This window comes from Grammomys surdaster, unplaced genomic scaffold (genome assembly GCF_004785775.1).
Source record: "Grammomys surdaster isolate TR1022 unplaced genomic scaffold, NIH_TR_1.0 126071, whole genome shotgun sequence".
In the NCBI taxonomy this organism is placed as follows: domain Eukaryota; kingdom Metazoa; phylum Chordata; class Mammalia; order Rodentia; family Muridae; genus Grammomys; species Grammomys surdaster.
Window position 1 is genome coordinate 1,877,106 of NW_021620880.1, and position 18,748 is coordinate 1,895,853.

Genomic DNA, 18,748 nt, shown 5'->3' on the forward strand with positions numbered 1-18,748 from the left:
CTGCCTGTGACTTGATTCTGTCTTCCTGTCTGTCCCAAGTGTCAGAGACCCAATCTTGCTCAAGTAGACACCCAACTGGCCTGATTGGCCTTGTTTCTGGCATTTCTCACCCACTTTACCCACCAAGGAGACGGGTTACCTTAAAGGTTTCAAGTTTTGGGTCTGCCTGTGCTGTTCCCTGCTCAGACCGTCTCTTATTTTTCCCAGCTTGAGAGTCCTCATGTAGGTCCTATCTGTGCCTTGTCCTAACCCCCAGTACTTACTTGGATTGGTGAGTCGCTTCTGCACATACTTTCCTTCTCCTCCAGACCTGGCGACAACCTCCAAGCTAGTGACTCCTCAGTATTTCTGCCTCCAATCCTGAGCACAGGGCTGCTGCCTGTGTGATCTCCACTTCCCAGGGAGCTCTGGACTGAGCCCATCTTTAGTTTATCCTGTTTAGAAAGAGCCAGTGGCCAAGCCTTTCTCAGCTGATCCCCTCCTACTTTGCTTTTCACAGCACCGAAGTCCATTCCCCAGAAAAGAGGGGGCCATGGCCAGTTACTGTCAGAGCAGGAAACAGTAGACAGGGCCCTCTTCAAGCGGTGTACACAACGGCCCATGGTCTACTGCTTCGATTCTTAAGCCAACTCGATTTTAATTCTGGCTGGCTGTGGAATCTACCTCACCTTCTGTTGTCACTGGGCTGCTCAGGCCCTTCAGGTGACTAGCTAATTTTCTCTCAATAGTTACTGATGAAGTCTCCTTTTGCCCCAGCCCCTAAATTTTCTCCCTTTCTTGCCTAGCCTTCCTGACCTGGATCACCTCCATGGACATCCTCTTTAAAAAAAAAAAAATCAACATCTGGTCCCAGACCGTCCTACTCCAGGATGTTTTCCTAATTGCCATGCTCTAATGGGAGTGCCAAGTCTGCTAGACCCTCCTCCCCTTATTGTGACTATTAAGGGAGGGGTGGGGTGAGCAGTGTAGCAGGGAAGGAAATTGAGAGTTGGGTGGTGAGCGCCTTCTCTACCTCCAGTCCCACCTCTGGCTACACTCCAGGCATTGTCTCCCCACCAGGCCCTGCTTGCCAGAAAGGTAGAAGGTCCACAGGCACTTGTGTGGAAGTTGTGGGAGAGAGGTGGTCATCAGAAACTTACACAGGTGGTATGTGTGTGTGTGGGGGGGTGTTGAGTGGGTGCTGGGATTCACTCCCTGAGCTTACACTAGACCCACTGCCACTTAGCCACCTCCACCTTAGGCCTGCATCAAGTATTTTGGGGATAAAAAAGCAACACAATTTCTTCCAAATGAGACGAGCACAGCAACTGAACCTGTGTACTAGGCCACCTCAGACCATGCCCATGTTCAAGTCTCACTGACCACTGGCTCAAGGACCTTGATCATCATCACAGAGACTTAGGCCACACTGAGTGAAGCAATTGTTCAGACCCTCTGTTGAGGTTCCAAGCATCAAGTAAGTAAATCAGATCCCAGAAAAATGGCTAGTTTTGCAACAGTGGTTTCAGAGTTCCAAAGAACTCCAAAGCTTTTGGTGTAGGCCTTAGGACTCTGAAGGGAGTACAGGATCAAATAGTGTCTTCACGATTCTGTTAGCTCTACACAGCTTACAAGGGACAGGCAGGCCTTGCCTCCACGGCTTCAAGTCCTACTTTTCAAACTGGGAAGGCTGAATGCCTAGCACTCCCTTATCCCAGACGTTCCTTCAAACTATAGCTCATCCAGCTGGAGGAAGACCTCAGTGATGCTTAGGCAAGTTGGCCAGGAATTGCACTAACAGCTGTGGCCTGTGGATTTCTCACTCACAAGGAAGGGCATGAGAATGGGATGTCAATGAGCAAGCTGGTACCTACCTGACATGACTGAAAAACATAGTTTTAAAAACCATACAGCACAACCCTAGATAGCCAGAGGTTGCTGCCTCACCTGCAGTGTAAGGACAGAGAGGGAGAGCTAGCAGTTACACAATACCCATAGTGTCCTGTCTGTGCTAATCTGAGGGGAACAAACCATGCCAGTTAACACAGAACTAAAGGCAAGAGCTTTCTATCCCTAATCCTCTCTGACATCTTTGACAGCCAAACTACCAGGAGCTGGTGCTTCATAAAGGATAAATGCTGCATGTATGAGTGTTTTGTCTTCATGTATACATGTTCACCACATATGTGCAGTGCCTATCAAACTAGAAAAGGGCCAGAACATCTGGAACTAGAGTTAGATGGTTGTGAGCTGCCACTTGAATTCTGGCATTTCTTAAAGAGCACCAAGTGCTCTTAATGCACTGAGCTATCCCCCAGCCCACAACAGTGTTCTCCGTGACATAGTATTGATTCTATGTTGTGCCTTTTGTTAAAGTCCTTCCCATGAATATCACACAGACTAATGCTGATTTTTCCCTGTCTATATTCAACCCAGTGAATTCTATTATCTACAGTATTCTTCCTCTTGTTCATTCTCCTCCAGCCATGGTGACTTCATCATTAGTTTTCCAACAGGCCCAGCACATGCTCCAGTAAGACACTTGCCGTCATCCTTTCCCCATGTGAAAGCCTTTCTTTCTCCCCTGACTTGCATGGGCTCACATTTTCAGTCCCTGCTCACATAACCAACACAAGGCCATATACATCTTCCACCCACTCATTCCTGTTGCCCTTTGTACCATACAATTCTTACAGCATTCACTGTAATAAATACATGGGGTTTTCAGCAGTTTTTTCTATCTGGACGTGTAGTATGTGTACCATGTGCACATGTGTAAGTGCATGCACCCTTGCACATGCTTGTGAAGACGCAAGGTCAATGTTGAGTGTCTATTGCTCTCCACTTTGCATTAAGACAGGGTCTCTCATTGAACCTGGAGCTCATTGTCTGGCCAGACTTGATGGACAGCGAGTTCCTGGAAGCATCTGTCTTCACTTCCAAGTGTTGGGATTACAGCTATCACTAGGCCTCACCTTTTAGATGGGTGTGTGAGTGCTAGAAATCTGAACTCAAGTCCCTATGTTTGCATAGAAAGTACTTGGAGTACCGTCTCACTCAATTCTCCAGCACAATCTTTTGCCATTTTCTAAAGATTAAAAGTCTACAAGGGAAGGAATTTGTGTATGTTGTTGTATACTGTGAATTCAGAGAGTGTAAATACAGCAACTACTGATAGGCACATAAAGATCATATACTTTTCTGCTTTGTATGCACTCCAACTGTAGTGTAAAAATTTGAACATAGGTAAGATTAAAGAAAATTACTGAAAAAATCAGTTTGAAGAGCCACACAACTGCTTAAAATGGGAAGGTTTACTAAAATTTTTCCTTTATGGGAACAGCCAGTCTCTTGCACAAGCAATTAGCAGTTGGGCCTAGAGCTATAGTTGTTTGCTTCTTAACAAGCCCAAAGCATTTGCAACTCCCAAGTTTCCTTTGAAGACTGTTAATATCAGGAAAACAGGATCCATGTTGCCTTCCCAAAAAGGAACTAGGCAGTCAGTTCAAAGCCTCTTGCTGTTCTCACAGGAACATTTAAACACGATAAAGTTAAGAGGACTGCACAGTCAATAGATTCAAGATGAAACTTCAGGAAGCGAAACCCAAAATCAACCTAAGAGCTGCGCTGTATCTGCCAGAACATCCATGTTTATATCCTGAGTGACATCAATGCTAATAGCTGGGCAGTCAGACACGTGCAATGCTCATATTCACTTGCTTCTCACAAGACAGGCTCTTTCCAGATTCTGGATGAGCAAACCAAAGTATCCTTCGACTCTTGGTGTGGATGGTTGTGGGGCCACTTCACTATATATTTAGCACCGTAAATAAGCAAAGACCCAAATACAAGTATAATTTTCCTCCTATAAATTATCAGACAGTTTCTTCACATGCTGATTTCAACACATAATTTATAAGAGCACATTTTGTTTTCTAGCATCCTATGAGTATCAGTCAGGAAAGGAAATACAGTATTCATTGTTTCTCTTTCTGACCCTTTTCCCTAACCAAAACTCAGACTGACTGACAAATATTTGTTGACCTGTGAGGGTACACAGAGTAGCTATTTTAAAGTGGCTGGACTCAAGGCATGCAGAATGTTTTATTACTATTCTTAAGGAGAAAAAAAATGACTCCAATCACTTGTTTTAATGAAGTAGACAAAAAAGTACATTACAACTTCAGAAAAGGAGATTGTCCTACTGGGGAGTAAAAGGGGCCTCTGATGATGGCAGATGAAGATGGCAGACCAAGGTGAGTTCAGAGCTGTGGGGAGGTGGTAGTTACATGCTAGCAGCCACTGTTTCTCCAAACATTAAAAAAAAAAAAAGAAAAGAAATACTAAAGTGGCTACAGTTCATTCAGTCAATAGCATTTATACTTCCCCAAAATTTTGTGTATATTTTCTGCCTAATTAAGTTTTAAACTCCATGACTCTGTAAGTAAAAGCATGTACTTTTGCTACAATCCTGGTAGAAGCATCATATGATACTGGAGCTCCCCCTGGTGGAGGGTAAGATAATGCACTTGTATTTACTGTTAATTCTACAACTAGACAGGAGGCATCAAGTCATTAAAGTTGCTTGTGGTCTACCTGGGAAACGAAAATCTACCAATTGTAGCACTAAGCTTCCTTTAAATTAAATTGTTGCTCAAAAAACTAAAGCTATAATACTTGAAACAGCCACAAACACTACTATGTAATTTGTTCATGGATATCCATCATAAGATTCAAATTAATACGCTAGAGGCTCTCGATGTCTTGACTATAAAAGTACACCTTGCCTTCAGTCACCCTTCCCAAGACAAAGGAGTTCACATAAAGACACTATAAAAAGATACCCCTCTCTTCACAGGACACCTTTCCATGTTGCTCAGGAAGTACAGATTTCCCCTGGATAACACTGCATCCCTCTGGTTTGAATATCCCTGGGATGCCGAAAAGGTGTTTTTCTTGGGTTTTACCTTTAACCCAAGGGAAGAGTATAAGATGTGTCAAAGGAACCTGATAAAATCAGTCCATGCTACTGGTGAGACTGTTTTAATTTAACAAATACCTACACAACCCATGTGACACAGCATTTAGATATTTTAACTGGTTTGTGAGAGGACTGTCTGTCCACGATTTTAAGTCCAAAGAAATGTGAGAAGTATTTCAAAGCATAATGACATCAGAAGTCCTTAAAATATGGTATGCCTATAACTGGTCACACAGTGATACATTCCTATAATCCTAGCTACTTGAGATGCTGAGGCAGGAGGATCACCTGAACCCAGAAGTTTGAGGCCAGCCTGGGTAGTATAGCGAGACCCCACTTAAAAGATCATCACAAACAAAGAGCCCAGCTTCTCTCCATGGGACAATGAACCTATCCTTCCACCTGCATTTTAGTTTAGTTTAAGACTTTGCCCCTTAGTCACAGACATGCATAACTGGATAAAGAGAAGGGAAATGTTAAGTAGCTAAGTTTATTAGAATATCAAAAGAATACAATTTCCAATTTTTCAAACAGTATTTTTGACATTTCTTCAGGTTGGTCAGATCTTACATTTGAAAGCTGACTTAGTAACTGAAGGGCTGTCCACACACCTGGCAAATCTCAGCAAGACATGAACACCTTCACACCTAGTTGCAATGAGACCATATCTAGATCCCTGAGCAAAGATTTACTTTCTAGGACTGGTCTCCTTGATTTTCGGGGACAAGGCACAGGGTTTCCTAAGCTTGCAATCTGCTTTCTTCTCCTGTATGCACCTGGCCAATAGGCCATTTGCTTTCCCTTTCTTCATGGAGAACATACAAAGTATCACCCTGGGTCTATGTCCTACATAAGCCCTTCCTTTGTAAAATGCAACTGGGAAGGAAAAGAAAAGCACCTCTGTACAGCCAGCACGCTGATGTATCCGTCTTCATGTCATTCCTCCACACTGCTCATACAGTCTAGTCATGTGCCCCTTTTGTGTTCTGACTTGCAACCACTTCCCTCAAGTCCTTCCATCTATTTGAGAGCAAGTTTGGAGTCTTTCATTTAACACTTCATTGGTGGACCCACACCGACAAATTAACAATGGCAAGAATTCCCTGGATGAAGTTACAAACTGTGCAGGATTTGCAATACTCAAAACAAAACCCTGATAGAGTATTGAACTTATCTTTGTACATATAAAAATAATACAGAGTGGGATACTTTATTCAATAAGATACAATCTTTAAGGTCAAGAGAGAATATATAAAACTATTCTATGTAGCATGGTGCATCTTACTGTATAGTAGGAATAAATCTATCTAGAGCAGGAAGTGCGAGGTCTGTTCCTAGAGAGATCATCAGTTAGTGTAGTTTAAAGCCAAGTGTTCTGCTGAATCCAGGCAGACAGGAAGAGCTACTGCTGCACTTTAAACAATGTGGTCATAATAAAATAAAGGACTTACGTCTATAAACAATGACAAAAAGACACAAACCAAATGAAAATGTACTAAAATTTAATCATCCATAAAAGCTGTAATTTAATCTGACAGTAAAACACAAGAAGCAATATTAGAGTTGGTTTAGTATATTATATATTTTAGCTTTGAAAGCCATAGAAATCAGTTATCCCAGTTTTTCCCTATAAAAGACCCATTTTTCCAAAGCATTATGCACAAACAATTTTAATTAGAATATAATGACAGATGATATTTTCATAATTTTTAAATATAAAATGAAGTCAATGACTCAAAAAAGTTACCTGCTGCAATGAGTTTGAGAGGAGATTTCATAATCTATATCATTACAGATATAAAGTATGATGGTTCAACCTTTTAGTGCTTGACAGGGAGGAGTCATGATAAAAACATCAGTATGAAATCATTTGATTATAGTAGTAACATCTAACATTTGAAATGCATCCATGCTCTTCTGTATAATTGTATTAGAGTCAAGTATCTTATTTCACATCTGTTATAACTGCTATTGCAAAGGAGAAATACTATGTCTTATTTCCAGGAGATATACACAGAGCAACTTTGTCTCCAGGGAACTTGTGCAAACCAATATAAGATCTAAATTCTTCACATAATATATAAAACAGGAGAAGCCTCTTCAGATTTAGTTTTTGAAGTCTGGAATGCTGGCACTTTCCAATTAGGCAACAGTTCTTCATTTCTGTGATCTGGAATATTGAAGAGACATAGACACACATAGAGTTCTCCCAATATCAGAAGGTGGCAGTCAATAAACAGCTATCCAATGACACATGAGTGATGACAGCTGCTGAACATTCCTAAGGAACGAAGTACACCAAGCTACTTCAGTAGAACTACTTTACCTTCCCATTAAACATCCTCAAAAACAAGCTGGGTGTGGTGGCATGAGGGTCAGGAGTTCAAGTCTGACCCTGATTACAGTTTGAGGTACCCTGATTGTCTCAAAAGTTCAAAGTCAAATATAAAAGACTGAGTTTACCAACAGCAATAAGTAATCAATTTTTGTCTGCTCCTGCTTTTATTACACTCAGTATTTCACATCTTATCTAACACCCTATATAAAGAGGCAGACAGTAGTATTTTGTTGTTATCTCATTACCTTATTTTTAAAAGCTCAACATTTGTCTACATATACTCTCTGTGGGAAATTCAGCCATTTTCTGATACCATATTAGGGACTACCACTTCTAACCCAGCCCCAGCTGGCAAGAGACAGCACAGAAAGAGCCCATATTCAAAGGCAGAAGAATCAACAGGCCCTACTACTCAGCAGAAGCCAATTAGGTTAGAGGGCAAACTCCTGATGATTAATTTCTCTGAGGTTCCTAAAATTGGTACATTTAAGAAATTTACATGTTTTAATACAATTCTACTTAAAGGCTATAGATATATAAGCTGCCTTATATATGACACTCAAATTCTCTTATTAAAATATTGTAATTGTTATTTAAATCTAACCCCTGTTATCTTAGAACTTTTCAGCCCTAGTCTTGCTATGTTGCCCAGGATGTTCTCAAATTCCTGGGCTCAAGTAATCCTTCTGCCTAAGCCCAATGAGCTAGGACTACAGGCATGTGCCACCACACTAAGCATCAGCACTTCAATTACAAGTCAGGACAAATGTACTGCTGCAAAGCATTTTGGTTGCTAAGGCCTCTATTATTGGGCATTATCATACACCTATAAGGAGCTCAGGAAACTACATTTTAAATTGAATTATGTACAAGTCTAAAGACTGATGCAACTAATATGAATAGCTTATTTCCAGACCTAGGCAAGATTTCTTTTCTCTAAGGTAAACTTTATGCATGAATGAATTTTAAAATCACAATAGGCCAAGTGGTATCTTTTCCTTTAATATAAACTAAGAGAATATTTTCTGAGAATGCAAAGTAAAAACTCATGTTTGCTAAGGTAATGTTGTCAATAAGCCATTCAACTCTACAAGAGTAAAACAATACATTCATTACCAACTTGAGCTCTCATTTTTGCTTTGCACCCTTCCTTAAACACACACACACACACACACACACACACACACAACCCCTCAGAAATCTTAACAAGAATCATTTTCAGGAAACTAATGATTTAAACTATTTTGATCAATCTGTTTCAGTAAAAAGCCACGTGACTCTTCAGTAACAGCAGCCATTTAAGCAGGAGCTGACCTTCCAAATTTGACCACCTAAGACAATCTCTATGCTTTTCCTCCTTTCTATTTTTCCTTTAAAAAGGGTTGCAGTTACTCAACTGTTTTAAGAGAGATAGTTACTCATCTCTATCTCTAAGGAGTACAAATTAGCTCATTGGGAGCTCAGAAAGCAGCAATCTACTAAATAGGGCCCTGAGGTCGACAGGAGTTAGTGTCATTGACCCTCATGTTAGGGAGAGTTTATATTCTTCTTCTAACTCCATCAAGCTTAGCTATAGTCACATAATTAGCCTCAAACTACATCATACATCTGACTCATGAAAGCATTTTGTTTAGGTTTAATAGCTGACAAAGAAGAAACATCAGAGGATTTAAATACGTAATTAAAGGAATTCTTACTTGACTGGCAGTACAAATGCTGACATGAATTTCTTAATGAAAGCTGAAATGCTACCTGGAGTCAACTACTGCTTGATGCATACTGACCAAGCGTTTGTTGGAGAGTCACTCACTCTTGAGAAGAACTAACAGATCTACAACGATATGCTACCACACATCACACAGAATGGCTCAGGTTTAAAAACCTGAAAATACCAATCTTGGGGAGGATGTGGAATTCATGAATTGCTGGTGCATGTACCCTGGTACAAACACTTAAAGAACCCATATGTATAACATATGAGCTGGCCATTATGTTTCTAGACACATACATGTGAGTAGATTATTCATACAGCTACAAACTATATATTTTGCTTGTTTTAAAGTCAGCGTCTCATATGGCTCTGACTGGTCTGACTTTGTTAAGTAAGGGGTGCTGGCTTTGAACGTCTAATCTTCCCACCTCATTCTCTGTCTGGGATAATAGGTGTGAGCTGCTAGGCTAGGCTCAGTATTATCCATACCAACTCCTCAAAAGTACCTCAACACCAAAACACCTTAGTCAAATAATTAACTATTGTCATAAAATAAGTTAGGGTTGGAGAGATAGCTCAGCGGTTAAGAACACTGGTTATGCTTCCAAAAGACCTGGGGTTCAATTCCCAGCACCCACATGGCAGCTCACAGCTACCTGTAACTCCAATTCCCGGGGACCTGATATCCTCACACAGACATAAATAGAGGCAAAAAAATAATAATAATAAATGCTCATAAAATAAAAATAAATTAAAAATAAACCACTGATATATATAAAAACACGGATACTTCTAAAAAACCATAGGTCTGGGTGAAAGATGGCAGACATAATGCAGTATGTTTTTGCTTATGCTAAGTTCACAGAGGAGAAAACAGACAGTAATACTGGGTAAGACAGTAATCCTGGGTAAATACTCTTCCCAGCCTCCAGCACTATTTCTCAAATACCCACTCTGTGGCAGGTGTTGGCAATATGGTGGTGAGCAAATCACACATGGTCCTCACTCTGAGCTCAGACTCTCCTGGGGAGGAAACAAATTATCCAACAGACACAGGTATCTACAATTACACATGTCCAAGCTGTGGAAACTTAGAAATATGGAGAGTAAGCAGAGCGAGATGAGGAGGCGTCGGCTCTGCTTAAGCCTCTTACCTGGCTCAGAGCTGCTGCTGACTTCAGGTCTAGAGCAGCAGACAGGATTTCTTTTTAGGCTTCTTCTTTTCCACTGGTGTTTTCCTATTTATCTGTCTGACCAGGTCATAAAATATCTAGGTAAAAACAATAATAAAAGATACTGACTGTTTGTTCCACAGAATGACTTTGAAAATACTAAGCATTATTCTGCCATTAGATCTATGCTTTACTGTTATCTTCTGAAGTCAAGTTTCTTAGCTTCCCAAGCTAACTCAGAGTAAAGCAGGACTTATTTATTCATGATTAAGGATATGTTCCTGCTCTTAGACAATCAGTAGTCTTAAAGTAGTGAGCACGTAAAATTATAATTAAAATTATTGCACCAAAATTAGAGCAATAACAGCAAAGCACTCCATTCCCCTCATTTTTCCTAGATCCAAATAATAGCACTTTGTTGTGTTTACTTTACTGGTTTTTATCTTTCTCTCCAAACACATAAACCACATGACAGTGACATGGATCCTTAAAGGGCTAAACATCTTGTGGTAACTAAATACAGTGCTGATAATAGAGGTGGAGAGACAGCTCAGCAGTTAAGAGAACTGACTGTTCTTCCAGAGGTCCAAAGTTCAACTCCCAGCAACCACATAATGCTGTTACAGCCATCTGCAATGGGACTCGATGCCCTTTTCTGGTGTGTCTGAAGAGAGCGACATTTATAAAATGTACTCACATATATAAAATGAATGAATCAAAAAAAAAAGCTGATCACAGCAAGATATTTAAGCATCAATACATTTCTTTGTGTTATCTTGAATGTAAACTCCAATTTTGTCAGTTATGATAACAAGGCCTCTATTGGGACCCACACTGCATCTGTCTTTGGTACTGTAGCATCTGTTTGTCTCTTACTGTTTGCTTATCTGTTTGAGGTGGGGCCTCATTTCAAGCCCAGGCCACTTCAAACTTACTACTACTCAGGCTGGGCTTGAACTCTCCTGATTCTCTTGCCTCCATCTCCCAAGTGCTGGGATTATAGATGCACACTACCTCATAAACTGCTTTTAGCCTTTAAAACTGAAAATAGCTCTTTGGGCTTTGTCTTTCAGGGATTTTTTTGTTTTGTTTTCTAATTTCTAAAAATAAAGTCTAATAAATGTATACAGAACTTAATCTTTATTTGACGATGATGTACACTTTAGGCTGGGACAGGTTAAAGTGTGTCTCTCTTCAGGTAACCCAAGATCAAGTCCATGATGTCCATCCACTACAGAATTTTTGTTGCTTTTTGATTGTTGTTTAAGGCAGGGTCACTATGCAGCCCTGGCTGGCCTGAAACTCACTTTGTAGACAGACTGGTCTTGAACTTAAAAGGTCCACTTGCTCCACCTCCTTAGTGCTGGGATTAAAAGTGTGCACCTACATGGTCAAAGCAAACAATACTGCAGACAGGAATAATCCACTAATCCTTGATTTGAAGTGACAAAGAGTACAGTCATAACTGTGGAGACTCATTTTTATGTTTATGTGTAGTTTTACCATGTTACGAATTCCAGTGTTTTAAAACAAATCTGGTTCTTTGCTAAGAATGCAAGCACTCATTTACAATGGGTTGGGATGAAAGTAAAGGCCCTCAGCATCCTCATCTGAATACCTGTTTTGCAGAACTGGCTTTAAGGAGTACAATAGGGATGAACTGGCAACATTTTCAATACATGCCAAACAAACTGTGTTGAAAGCAAATTTCCTTAATTTGCTTTTATTTTTGCAGTGTTGGGGACAGAACTTAAACCTTGCTCATGTAGGCAAACATTCAACAGCTGAGTTATATCTTTAGCTAAATGATTTTAATACATGTGGTTTTATTAGAGAATGACCTTAACAGTTTTTTAGTGATTTTTTTTATTTTCCACTTATCTATCTGTGTGGGTGCCTGTGGAGTCTAGTGTGTTGGATCAGCTGCAGCTGGATGTATAGAAAATTGTGAGCCATAGGTGCTGGACCTGAACTCATGGCCTTTCATAAAGCCTTATGAGCTCTTAACCACAGAGCCATCTCTTTAGCCCAGGCATGCCTTTGATCCAAGGATACACATACTAAAATACATCAGAGCAAAGAAATGTGGTTTCCATAAGTATGTGGCAAAATGTTAACATCTAGTCAATTTAAATAAAGAATAAACAGTATTTTTCTTGTTCTTTTAAGTAAATTTCAAAAGCAAGAGATTCTAACATCACTGATTTACATTTATTTCTTTTATTGTTGTTTGCAGTAGTGGGGAAATAAACCCACACCCTGTGTGTGCTATGAGCGTCCTCCACCACTGAAATATACTCTAGTGTGTGTATTTTTTTTAATTTATTTTTATTTATTTTAAAATGTTAATCAAAGGCTTTATAAGTTCGGTAATGCTCAATAATAAGATAACCATACAACCAGAAGTGTAACCCAATACCCAACCTAGATATATCAACTGTCTTTGACTGGCAGAGACTGTCTCCATGTTCCCCCCTCTCCCCTCCCCCCATCTCCTAGCTCTTTCTCCTCTCCTTACTCCTCCATGTGTATTTTTTTTTAAAGATGAGAAACAAACTATGCATTTCTTTAAGATGAAAATAATCTGTTACTTTTTCAAATGGCTCAGAGATTACAAGACTAAACTGTTGAAAATAACAAAGAACAGATTCATTACAAAGCTATAAATATACTCTTTTTGTTTCCTCCATCCAATCCCAAATTTCTAAAATCATTTCACTTTCTATAATCTTATTTCTAAATGTTGAAAACTACAACATTTATAAGCAAATCAGTAGCTGTTTTTACAACTCTGAAACCTTCGAGAACTTAGTATGAGTCATAAAAGCTCTCATTGGTGTGCAAGGCTTAACATGCAAGCTATAATACAAAGTAACAAAAAAGATAAACCAGAACAGTAAATTAATGAAACACACACCCAGTTCCTATTTCAGTTTCTTCCTACCAGCCAACTTCCAGCTTCTGGCACACACAGAGACAGGTAACTAATTGTTTGCAGTATTATTCTAAATTACATCTTTGGAAAACATTGCCTACCTCACAGCAGCAGGTGGTTCAGTGATGAGGGCAAGTTCGAACTATAATATTTGGTTAGAAATGCTGAAAGTTCCCAGCCTAGGTTCGTCCTCATCTCTCTGAACTACAGAAAAATCTAGAGGGAACACAGAATAGAGTTTCTCAACCCCTCTCCCATTCCTAATTGGGACGTCTTCATTCCAATCATTACTCCAGCCTCAGCAAAGAACAAGAAATTTGGGGCTAAGATTGAGGTATTTCCAGTGCACTGATTGCTACTTGTAGAATAGAAAGAATTAGAGGGCTCTGGCCAAGCACTGTGTCCTTGTCTGTTTGCAAATTTAAAGTGAAGAGCTAAATTTTGTGAAATTATTATTCCCCTATCTTCATGCATTCCGAAACCATACAAGCATTAGAACAGCAGCTTGAGCTGTCTGAAAACCCACGAACTATCCAAGGAATTCTGCAGCTGAATTATTAGGTTATAAAGAGTGAGATCTTTAAAAAAAGAAAAAAAACCCTCAAATTATACTCTCATTTCTACCATATTAGTCTGTGTGGTCTCTCAAAGAAGTAGAGACTATTATGATGACTATGGCATTTTATATTGTTTTTTAAACCCCTAGGTAAAGCTTGAACAAGTGACTGTGAATAAGTCAATTCTGCTGCATTAGAAACTGCAACCTGAGGCGGGTGGTGGTGGCGCATGCCTTTAATCCCAGCACTTGGGAGGCAGAGACAGACAGATTTCTGAGTTCGAGGCCAGCCTGGTCTACAGAGTGAGTTCCAGGACAGCCAGGGCTACACAGAGAAACCCTGTCTCGAAAAACCAAAAAAAAAAAAAGAAAAAGAAAAAGAAACTGCAACCTGGGAGGTCTAATAGCCTGTGTAGATTCCCACATGTAAAGATAAAAGAAGATGAATACTTACTTTCTCCCTACTAAACTCTAGCTCCTACAGCGAGAGGTCTTGTGTGATGGACTCTGGTCCAACTCAGCCCTGTACATTTGATGAACTTGGAAGGTGGACAGCAGTGAGGATGACAGACACCGTAAAGAATCAGATTCCAAAGTCCAATCATCTTTCATAAGCGGACACTGCACTACAACTCTATGACCCAGGGGCATTCACCAACTGTAATGTAGTCTTCATTAATATATTGTTAGCTCACTTTAGTTAGGGTCTTGTGATATATAGGGCAGGCTGGCCTAGAACTCACTGCCCTGCCTTGGCCTCCAGACTACTTGGATTACAAGTGTGTGCCAGCATATCTGGGTCCTTTTCTTGCTCACTCATTTTTTTTTAAATACTATATTAAACATTAAATTTTTATTATAGCCATATTAAAAAAAAACAACCTCTAGGAAATTCTAATTCTATAACAAAGGAGAATGAGTGACAGCTGTCAACTTCTTCTCATTGACCTGGTAGTGAGTAACAACTATATAGCAGCACTCAGTAGGACTGGACTGGTTCCCTAACTAGGATGCAAACCTCTTAAGGGCTGAAATAGTTCTGTCTGGATGACTGCCACTTGGGTACAGAATAAAGTGCTAGGCATACAACAGGTATTCAATGTGTTTGCCAGATAAGTGGAATTAAAAATTTTTTGTATTTGTTAAAAGTGGTATCACCCAAAAAAAGCAAGCTTTAGCACTCTTAATTATGTATAAGAAACAGAATGTGTAGTAAGCTGATTTTTTTTCCCTTACCAGGTGTTTAAAATAATATTCTACAAGCACAGTCTGGAAAAGTGACTTATAGGACCAGAGGCCAGAAAGGAATGGAAGTACAACACCAGCCTTTATGAGCAAGCCTTCTCTTACTCTCACCTGTGCCCAGGTACCTGTGATGGTACAATAAATAGCAAGTACATCAGCCAGAGAAGGGGACAAGAGGCTTACTCTGCCTTTCTGCCCCATTTATTGCAAAAGGTTTTGATAAAGTTCCAAAAGTAAAAGGACTCTCCTGGGTTTACCTGATTGGTGGTAGCAATTTGGGAAATGAACTAATTTTTTAGGGGCTTGGCCAACTATTGTCTCTTTAAAATGAGGCACACAGCCTAGTTGCAAAGCCTTCTGGAGCATAGTTAAGATCTTAAAATAGTGAAGTGCTTAAATTAGCCATGTGCATCCAGACTACCAGCCTGAAAGGATGAAGTGGTCTGATTCACACATCCATTCACACACAGACCTTACACTTAGGCATGCATCAAAAGTGAGCAAGAATCAAAAATCAGATTCTATAATGGCATTTTATAACAAAGCTCATTATAATGGAAACTTTTAAATTTTTGTATTTTTCTATTGGACTTCACCACCTACTTATATTCATCTGGATAGGTAAATTATAATAAAAGGTGTTGGGTCAAGTTTTACATGCTAGCTCTGGCATATCACTTAAAAGTCTTAGCAGGATTTTATATGCAGCCTGTGGAATAAGGTAACATTAGGTGTCTGCACTGCAAGTCTAAGAGAATAATGTCATGGAAGACAAGGAACAGTGTCTAGAAATTATCATCTTCTACATGGTGATAAAATTGAGACTGTTATCTTTTTTTTTTCTGAAGAATTCTGGCTATGAAAATAAAGGGCACTTGTTCATACTGTCCAGCGGTTGCAGGTTACCTCATTAACGTTGATCTTTGACTTTGCAGAAGATTCTAAAAAGGCACAGTTACACCACTGTCTTGCTAAATTCTGGCCTTGTTCTTTGCCAACTACCCGCTCATCTTCCAGGTCACATTTATTGCCAACCAAAATCATTGGAACCTGCAGGAAGGAAAAACCATCAAGTGAAAGACATACTCATGACTTACCCTCTCGTGACAAATGAGCAATTACCTGCTACTAACTGAAGCACAGCAGCTTGCAAGTGTATGCCTCACTAAGTGATGAGAGCTGCTGTGTGCTGCGGTTGCTCAGAACGGTGGAGAATGGAGGGACAGAGAGGGGCCAACAATAGTGAAGAACTCCTACTAGAGTCACACAACAAACTATTTTAAAGAATATGATTCCATTTTTTCTTAATGTAGCATATGAATGTTATGCACCATGTTCATGTGTGGTGCCTGGGGAGGTCAAAGGAGCTACAGAGGGTTGTGAGCTGCCATGTGGGTGCTGAGTATTGAACCCTGGTCCTTTGGGAGAACAGCAAGTGCTAACTACTGAACCATCTCTCCATCCCTTAATGATCCTAAAATTCTCATGTGATCACTACAAAGAGCTTAATCTCCAGTAGAAGACTGAAGGAAATGGGACTCCCTGCCATGGAGCAAACAGTATGCTCAACTGCCCTAAGTGGTTTAAGCGCTTCATCTCACAGGTCTAATACATGCTAAACATGGTGACAAGACAAAAGACTATCAGCAGCTGCTACTTCTATGTTTAGCATTAGACTTAAAGGGTCTTTAGGTGAGATATTAAAGAGAAGTAAGAATAAAAATAGGAGTTGGAGAGATAGCCCAGTGGTCAAGAGCACTTGCTGCTCTTTCAGAGGACCTGAGTTCAGTTTCCAACACTCCTATCAGATGGCTCACAATCACCTGTAACTCCAGCTCCAGGGAATCTAACATTCTCTTTTAGCCTCCCTGGGCACCCCTCAGCAAGTGGAATACACATAAGAAGCTGTGTCTTTCCTTTTACTCCATACCACAGATGTTAGACTATCTTTAACACAATATCCTAGTCCCAATAAAACATACAGCTAACAGACTGTTATGTTTCTCAGTTAAAAGTTCAGAGAACAAAGCCAGGAGGTTGTAAGGCAATGGTACTGCACAAAGGAAAGAATGTTAGGGACCTGGTGAACCTTTTACTCAAAACAGGTTACATTAAACAGTCTAGGCATCTTCAACTCCATCTTTTTTCTTTTATTGATGGCACAAAGGGGATTAATATTATCAGAACTCACTGATAAGTATGTAACTCTATGAAAAAAGAACTCTTTGGATAAATCAATCCAAAGAAAGGAAGACAACTATTCATTAAAGGTACTTATGGAGAGATATGGTACAAATTCCTCCTACCAACAATGTTATCAAGGTTAAGGACCTCAGTAGTTGAATATGCTCCCATTAGAAAACAAATACACACCCACACCCACACCCACACCCACACCCACACCCTCACACACACACACACCAGGAAGGTGTAATGGAAAATTTCTATCTTAATTTATATAATCCAAAAGGAATTTTCCCATAACCTCAAGTTGATGTAAACATGTAAAACATATTTTACTTTTTTTTTTTTTTAACAAAGGCAAGAATAACAACAAAGGGAACATGTGCCTATAAGCCCAGTACTGAGAAGGCCGAGACAGAAACATTAAGTCCCTAAGGCCGGCCTAGGTCAGATAGCAAGATACTGTGTTAAAACAGCAAAGCAACCCAAAGAACAAGTATGGAAAGAATTTTAGAAACAGTAACACCCATCTTACGGCTCTCTGAAGTTGGAAGCTTGAGTCCCACACCTCCCCTCTTCTGCGGAGTTTCTGACTCCTCACCTCTACTGTACTTTTCATCCACACGGCAAAATAAGTGTCACTCTGCCATACACATGCTCATCCTCTAAACATCGCGGCACATGACTAACAGGTTAATTTTGAAAGCTAAAGTTTATTTTCAAGGGCTCTTTTTGATGTATGCTAGATACCTTCTAAACCTTCTACTGATAAGAAAGCAGACATTTTTATTTGGCTATAAAGAGACAGAAATATGTTTTATAGAGAGAAAAATACTTACATCTTCTGTGTCTTTAACCCGTAAAATCTGTTCTCTCAAGTCTTGTAAGTCATTAAATGTAGACTGAGCTGTAATTGAATAAACTAGTGCAAACCCTTGGCCATTCTTCATATACAAATCCCTCATTGCTGTAAATTGCTCCTATAATAAAAAATTATAAATATAAATGCATTCTGAATGTATACTGTAATAATTTTAAACAGAACAATCTTAAATAAGGACATACATTTAAATAACATAGTCATAAGACTTCATGCTAATTTCTAGAAACTGAGGTGAATGTCTATGTTTGCTGATGCAATTCCTTTACTATATAAAGCTGAGTTTATTTTGTTTGGAAGATTTATATATGATCACCACTCAAGCAGAAACAATCTAAGATGCAAATCTAGTACTGAGTTACAGTCATCCAGCATGGCTAAAAGGTACATTACCAACCCTAGATTAGATTCTTTTGAAAAGAGCTTATTTGTATTTTTCTTGCTCCCTGAATTTCAAATTCCTAGAAAGGATCAGAGAACAGCACAGTGACTGTTCTCTTCAGAGTCACTGACTGTCAACATCAGTTACAGTCACACTAGATATAGTGACTATTTTTTTAAGAGTCACTAACTTCCAGGCAGTGGTGGCGCACGCCTTTAATCCCAGCACTTGGGAGGCAGAGGCAGGCGGATTTCCGAGTTCGAGGCCAGTCTGGTCTACAGAGTGAGTTCCAGGACAGCCAGGGCTACACAGAGAAACCCTGTCTCGAAAAACCAAAAAGAAAGAAAGAAAGAAAGAAAGAAAGAAAGAAAGAAAGAAAGGAGGG

At 39.7% G+C, this 18,748-nt stretch overlaps 1 protein-coding gene across 2 annotated transcripts in view; it reads right to left on the reverse strand.

Moving 5' to 3' along the window:
- Positions 1–5,434: 5,434 nt before the first annotated feature.
- Positions 5,435–18,748, reverse strand: part of Rap1a (RAP1A, member of RAS oncogene family) — an 86,134-nt gene continuing 72,820 nt past the window's right edge. The window contains exons 5-8 of one of the 2 annotated variants that reach the window (XM_028755638.1): positions 17,941–18,081; positions 15,824–15,967; positions 10,164–10,279; positions 5,435–7,130 (exon numbers count right to left, since the gene is read on the reverse strand). In XM_028755638.1, coding sequence (XP_028611471.1) covers positions 10,193–10,279; positions 15,824–15,967; positions 17,941–18,081 — 372 coding nt within the window. In that variant the 3' untranslated portion in view covers positions 5,435–7,130; positions 10,164–10,192. Of the gene's footprint in view, positions 7,242–10,163; positions 10,280–15,823; positions 15,968–17,940; positions 18,082–18,748 lie in introns of both variants that reach the window. The other variant, XM_028755639.1, reaches the window with a different exon arrangement.